Source organism: Scylla paramamosain, unplaced genomic scaffold (genome assembly GCF_035594125.1).
Source record: "Scylla paramamosain isolate STU-SP2022 unplaced genomic scaffold, ASM3559412v1 Contig5, whole genome shotgun sequence".
NCBI lineage: Eukaryota > Metazoa > Arthropoda > Malacostraca > Decapoda > Portunidae > Scylla > Scylla paramamosain.
Window position 1 is genome coordinate 1,633,058 of NW_026973670.1, and position 6,943 is coordinate 1,640,000.

General features: G+C 42.4%; 1 protein-coding gene across 1 annotated transcript in view; it reads left to right on the forward strand.

Annotated features, from left to right (window-relative positions):
- The first annotated feature begins 3,128 nt into the window (after positions 1 to 3,128).
- Positions 3,129 to 6,943, forward strand: part of LOC135096617 (C-type lectin lectoxin-Phi1-like) — a 4,179-nt gene continuing 364 nt past the window's right edge. The window contains exons 1-3 of the mRNA XM_063998246.1: positions 3,129 to 3,170; positions 5,237 to 5,453; positions 6,305 to 6,454. Coding sequence (XP_063854316.1) covers positions 3,129 to 3,170; positions 5,237 to 5,453; positions 6,305 to 6,454 — 409 coding nt within the window. The remainder of the gene's footprint in view (positions 3,171 to 5,236; positions 5,454 to 6,304; positions 6,455 to 6,943) is intronic.

The following is a 6,943-nucleotide window of genomic DNA, read 5'->3' on the forward strand; positions in this document are numbered from 1 at the left end:
CTAACCTAACTTAACCTAACGAATGCAACAAACACACAGATGCACAAACAAGAACATAAGAACATAAGAAGTACAGCTACAACAAACAACGAGGCTTACACGTGGCAGTCCCTGTATACACGCAATTTTTCCTGCGTGTGTCACCGAAACTTTGAAAACCACCGGGAGAGTCAGATTTCACAGTCGTCTCCACCACCAAGAAATTGTTTACATTATGAAATCACACCGTGTCATGATCGTCACCAGGGATTCAGAAACGAGGACAATGAGGGTGACTGTGCTCCATGTGTTGGTGATGGCTGCTGGGGGGGGGGGTGGGCATTACCAGGCGACTGTGCAACGTGGCCTTAGTATCACTGGCAGTAAGTAACCTTGTCTGGGCTGCCCTTAGAGTGAGAATGTTGGGGCGTTCTAATCTTCCTGTATTCTAAAGAGGTTGCAGGAACACACCATGGCCAATGCTTAAAATTTCCTTCGTGGCCTTAAGGATTTCACAGTCTGGAGCAGTGGTGTGCCCAAGGGAGGTGGCGATGCTGCAACACCCTCACCCTTTTGCAGATAAAATGTAATATTGAATAAGAAAATGATAGGGAGATGAATATATTAGTGTTACGATTATGTGTGTGTGTGTGTGTGTGTGTGTGTGTGTGTGTGTGTGTGTGTGTGTGTGTGTGTGTGTGTGTGTGTGTGTGTGTGTGTGTGTTCCTCAACTGACGTATGAATATCGCAGGTTGCCTCACTCCTGACAGACAGACTGACGTGCCCTGAAGTTACACCTTTCATTCTTTACAGCTCAGTGTCAGTGAATAGCATGAATCATTACAAACAGTGAAGGTCAAGTCAAACACCCTCCCCTTGTGGAAAACTCAAATTCTGATCACACCCACAAGTCCATTTCAGCGGGACGGTCGTTCAGCACACCAGTTCGGAGACACAACGTTATGGATGACTCAAAGTAGGCGTAACTCATGCTATGGTGTGTCACATTCGCCAACACCCTCCGCCACGAGTACCTCTGACGTTCCTTGTCGACCAGTTCCCTAGCGAGTCCCGGAACTGTCCTCTGACGCCCTTCTCTCCCAACACGACTGTTTTCACGGGCCACAGAGGTCATTAGTATGGTTCTCAAGATTTTTTCTCCTGTTAATAATGAGGAAACCTTGTTATTCTGTCACTAGAGCAATGAAAGCACCTGTTTCTCCTGTGAATAATGAGGAAATCTTGTTATTCTGTCTCTGGAGCCGTAAAAGCACCCTTAAAATGCGTGTCACTGCAACTGGAACCTTTTCAAAGTACTGGCAAAAGTGGGCCCCAGGCAGTCTTCTGAAACACTTCTGCACCGCCCCTCCACTCCTTTCAGAGGGCTTTACTTCAAACTGTACGTGTTTTGAGTGTTTTTATGACTCTAGTGACGGATTAACAACATTTCTACATTAATAACTGGAGAAACACTTGAGAACCAGACGAATCCTCTCTGTGGCGTTTGAAAAGTGATGAGACAACAATGGATTTCAGAATGCCACCTCTGAAGACACTCGAGGGAAAGTGTTATGTCATTACTATTGCTGCTGTGATGTAGTACTTGTAGAATATTGAACGTGAAAGCAGCAACTTGTATTTTCACTTGTTTTTTTTGTGAATAATTTAGTGATGTGAATGTTTTAGTAATTTATATTTCATTAGTTTCGTGTGATGGTGGCGGCCTAACCTAACAGCGCCTTGCTAATCCTTCACGCCATCTTTGCAAATAACCGAACTGCAAAATCGATCGAATTTCACCTTAATTACATACATACTGCTACTGTTGGTCTGGGAAACTTATGGGTAGACTGAGTTAAATTCGCCAATGAGTTTATGCTCTTAACCCTTTTAAATTTGGCACACCTTTCCATAACCCTTTCACCGCCGCATCTTCTCAGCTTGTTGTAGCCTTGTGTCAGTTTGGATGAGTGTTTTAACTGCCTACAGTCACAGCAGCAGGCGTCACAAAGTATTTAGTAAAGTTTTTTCAGTACTTCAGCTTAATTTTTTGATGAGTAAACTTGCGTAGATGGGATTGCATGTGCCGCCACGAGTCAAGGGGTCACCTGCCAATCACTGCGTCATCACTACCGGTCTCACACTCACCTCCAGGCTTTAAACTAGGTAGAAATTGCAAGGTGTATTTCTCCCCATCCTCTTTATGCATATAGATCCCCCCCCCATACATTTCTTCTGCCGCTTTTCACTGTTTCGTATTGCAGTGAAAAATTTAATCATGGTCTAAATGTAGCACAAAAACTGTTCATTTCATATTGTTTCATATCGTTCATTTTTATATCGTTTTCATATCGTTCAGACATTAATCTCAAAGGGAAGGTTTACACTGGACCAAACACTTCCCAGCGGTACAGCATTTGTTGGGTACTTCGCCAGAGAGAGAGAGAGAGAGAGAGAGAGAGAGAGAGAGAGAGAGAGAGAGAGAGAGAGAGAGAGAGAGAGAGAGAGAGAGAGACAGTTTCCTATATAACTAGTTAACCTTGAAAGCATCCTGTCTCTCTCTCTCTCTCTCTCTCTCTCTCTCTCTCTCTCTCTCTCTCTCTCTCTCTCTCTCTCTCTCTCTCTCACTCGTTATATAAAGAATAGTAGTAGTAGTAGTAGTAGTAGTAGTGAGAGAGAGAGAGAGAGAGAGAGAGAGAGAGAGAGAATTTGAACACGACCCACCTGTTTGAGAAAGGAAAAAAATAAACAGACAAAAAATAAATATCGTTGAAAAAAAAAATCTTGATCTTGAGAAAAGTGCTATTATTATTATTATTATTATTATTATTATTATTATTATTACTATTATTATCATCATTATTATTATTATTATTATTATTATTGTTATTATTATTTATGTCTTCCTTCCCACTCTCCCTTCTGTCTCCCCCTTCCTTCTCCGACACTCCTAACAACACCCACCCGTCTCTCTCTCTCTCTCTCTCTCTCTCTCTCTCTCTCTCTCTCTCTCTCCTCTCTCTCTCTCTCTCTCTCTCTCTCTCTCTCTCTCTCTCTCTCTCTCTCAGAACAAGGTGTGGAGCGGGACTTTTCATGCGCCATCCCACTTCGAGGCAGATACATTTCCCTACAGACGGTGGGGGTTGAGAATGCCCTGGCCTTGTGTGAAGTACAAGCCTTTAGTACTGAGGGTGAGTGTGTGTGCTGCCTCCTCCTCCTCCTCCTCTTGTTGTTGTTCTACCCCTCTTGTTCTTTTTGTTGTTGTTTATTTTATTTGTTATTCTTGTTCTTCACCACCTCTTTTTTCTTCTTCTTGTTCTTTTTTACACACTTTTACTTGAGTGTGTGTGCTACCTCCTCCTCCTCCTCCTCTTGTTGTTGTTGTTCTACCCCTCTTGTTCTTTTTGTTCTTGTTTATTTTATTTGTTATTCTTGTTCTTCACCACCTCTTTTTTCTTCTTCTTGTTCTTTTTTACACACTTTTACTTGAGTGTGTGTGCTGCCTCCTCCTCCTCCTCCTCTTGTTGTTGTTCTACCCCTCTTGTTCTTTTTGTTCTTGTTTATTTTATTTGTTATTCTTGTTCTTCACCACCTCTTTTTTCTTCTTGTTCTTCTTTTACTTCTCCTCCTCCTCCTCCTCCTCCTCCTATTATTGTTATATTTCTGTTCTTTTCCTTGTTCTCCTCTTTCTAAACTACTACTACTACTACTACTACTACTACTACTACTACTACTACTACTACTACTACTACTACTACTACTACTACTACTACTACTACTTCCAGAGTTCGCGAAGGAGAGGTGCTCCCCCACCGCGTCCCTAACTACTGTCGGCGTCTTTAACAAGACTTGCTATGAATTCCGGGTGAGTAGCAGCAGCAGCAGCAGCAGTAGTAGTAGTAGTAGTAGTAGTAGTAGTAGTAGTAGTAGTAGTCAAAGTTTATTCTCAGTTACGTACATCAGTTTGGCAATATACTTTTCATGTATGTGTGTGAATATTTGAATCAATGCAGAAATTATCAAACGGTATAGCAAGGCTCTCTATGAAGGTGCCTGTCACTGTGGTGGTGGTGTCGACGTGATCAAGAGCGTTAAGGGGAATCTGTGCTGTGTCGTGTGTCCTGTGTTTTAGATGCGTTTAATAATAATAAAAAACATTTACGTGAGGATACAATTAGCCAGGGTCTCCTCAACTCCTCCAATTAGTCCTGCGTGTTGGCGATGGTGCCGCAGTGAGTGTGCCGAGATGTCCCCGACGTATCGCATTACTTGGCCATCTGTGACGCGGCGCAGTCAGAAACATCGCTAACATAAATGAGGAAAAGAATGTGGCCAAGCACTGATCCCTGTGGAACACCAGACGCTGCACTAAGTTTGCTCGATACATGATTCCCTGTGTCCTGTTTTCAAGGTCATTCTGGGACCAACAGCGATCAGTGTTCAAATTTCAACACTTCTACTTCAGTGTCTCATGGTGTACCCTATCGAAGGTCTTGGGTAAATAAGCTTAGGTTAGGTTAGGTTCGGTTAGATTAGGCTAGGTCATACAGTTTGGTTAGAGAGAATTACGAGGGCTGTGCCAGTAGAGAGCGCAGACCTGCATCCATGTTGAGCGTTACTAAATCGCCAATTCCTTTCCCTGTATTCAGAAAGCCGTGTGGCTGTGATTTTGTCCGACATCTTATACAGCACAGGAAGAAGAGAAATATGTCAGTTAATTCCTTGCTGGGTTTCCGTCACCTTGCGTCAACACCACCGTGGCCTGTACGTTTCCCAGGCATCGCAAATCACGTCAATACAATATTTTATTTTATCTATTCATTTATTTATTTTTCAAACAAACAGCCGTCTTGTCAGCCCAAGCAAGAAGCGGTGACCAAAGATAACTCTCCCTTACGTCAGCATGCCAAACACTGAATTCATTACTTTGTGCTTCCAGAAACACATGACGGGCTAGTCAAAAAACCTCAAAATGACAAAATAATTTACAAAAAACCATCTCAATACATATTTTCCAACTCAAAACCCATAAAAACTCACCAAAAAAAAAGAAAACACCACAGTACATATTTTCCAAGCCAGAAAACCACCGCAGTACATATTTTCCAGCTCAAAACCCACAAAAAATCCACTACATATTTACCAAGCAAAAAAGAAAAAAAAAAATAAATAAATAAATAAATATCTATAAGAAAAAAAAAAATAACTCGGTACATATTTTCCAAGCCAGACAAGCAACCCAGTACTTATTTTCCAGGTGGATGATGGGGTATCCTTTGACGCTGCGAGGGAAAGGTGCCAGCAGTCTTCCCCCGCCAACTCCTCTGACCTGGCGCACGGCATGGGAGAGGTCACCCACTCCTACCTCACCTCAGAGCTGGCCACCCGCGCCGCTGACCTCAAGGCTGACCTGGTGTGGGTAGGAGTGAGGAAAGATCCAGAATTTGTGTCAAGAACGTGGCGCTGGGTTGACGGCAAGTACTATTTCCTGACTATCGTACTATTTGCTGATTAGTAATGTTTGTTGATTATCGTACTATTTGTTGACTATCGTACTATTTGTTGACTAGTACTGTTTGTTGACTATCGTACTATTTGTTGACTGACTTTGCTGACTAGTACTATTTGTTGACTATCATACTATTTGTTGACTATCGTAATTTTCTTGACTATCGTACTATTTGTTGACTATTTGACTGCTGACTATCGTACTATTTCTTGACTATCATACTATTTGTTGACTAACTATTTGCTGACTGTCGTACTATTTGTTGACTATCGTACTGTTTGTTAACTATCGTACTATTTTGTGACTATTGATGTAATAATTAACCTAACCTAATCCGACCTGACCTGACCTGACCTGACCTTACCTAACCAAACCTAACCTTGACTATTCCTGACCATTTTTTACTATCCTTGACCATTCTTGACTATCTGAGACTTCTTGACTAATCTTGACTATTCCTGTCTAATCTTGACTATCCCTGACTAATCTTGACTATCCCTGACTATCTCTGACTATCCTTGACTATCCTTGACTAATCTTGACTATCCTTGACTATCCTTGACTAATCTTGGCTATCCCTGACTATTCTTGACTATCCGTGACTATTGGTGACTATCCCAGGTACGATAGTCGACCATTCCAAGTACTATTGTCACTACTACGGTTTGGTGAGCTGAAAAATGAACACAAAGTCAACGAAAAGATAGATAATAGACACACACACACACACACACACACACACACACACACACACACACACAAGTAAAAAGAGAGAGAAAAATCTTCACTAAATTCTGAGTGTTGGTGAACTTCCAGGCACAGTAGTCGACACTCCGAGGTGGGGGAGAGCGCAGCCGAACAATTACAACGGAAAGCAGAATTGTGTTGCACTCGATAAAGGCAGAAAATGGCTCTGGAATGATGTAGGCTGTGAACTGGACTACCTTCCCTACGTCTGCCAGTATGGTGAGTGGTAGTTGTAGTAATAGTAGTAGTAGTAGTGGTGGTGGTGGTAGTTTATAAGGAGGAGGAGGAGGAGGAGGAAATATTTTAGTAGTAGTAGTAGTGGTGGTGGTGGTGGTGGTGAGCTCAGGTTAGGTCAAAAAGAAGGAGGAGTAATCGTAGTAGTGGTGGTGGTGGTGGTGGGTGAAGCTAGAGGAAGCTGAAGGTGATGCCACGACAGGGAAGGTTTACACCACACACACACACACACACACACACACAGAAATGTAATTATGACAGCGTGGCCTTGAATTAAATCTCCACTGGTCGATTCACTGCTATGGACGGTACCACAAAAAAAAAAAAAAATCAAATCAATAAAAAAAATCATATCAATGAAATTATCACCCATGGCAACTTTCCTTCGCTCAGCATTTGACTCGCCTTACGTAGTGATGCGTCCCAACAAGCTTACCAACGAAGGGGAGAGTATTGTGGCGGCCTTTGCTGGAG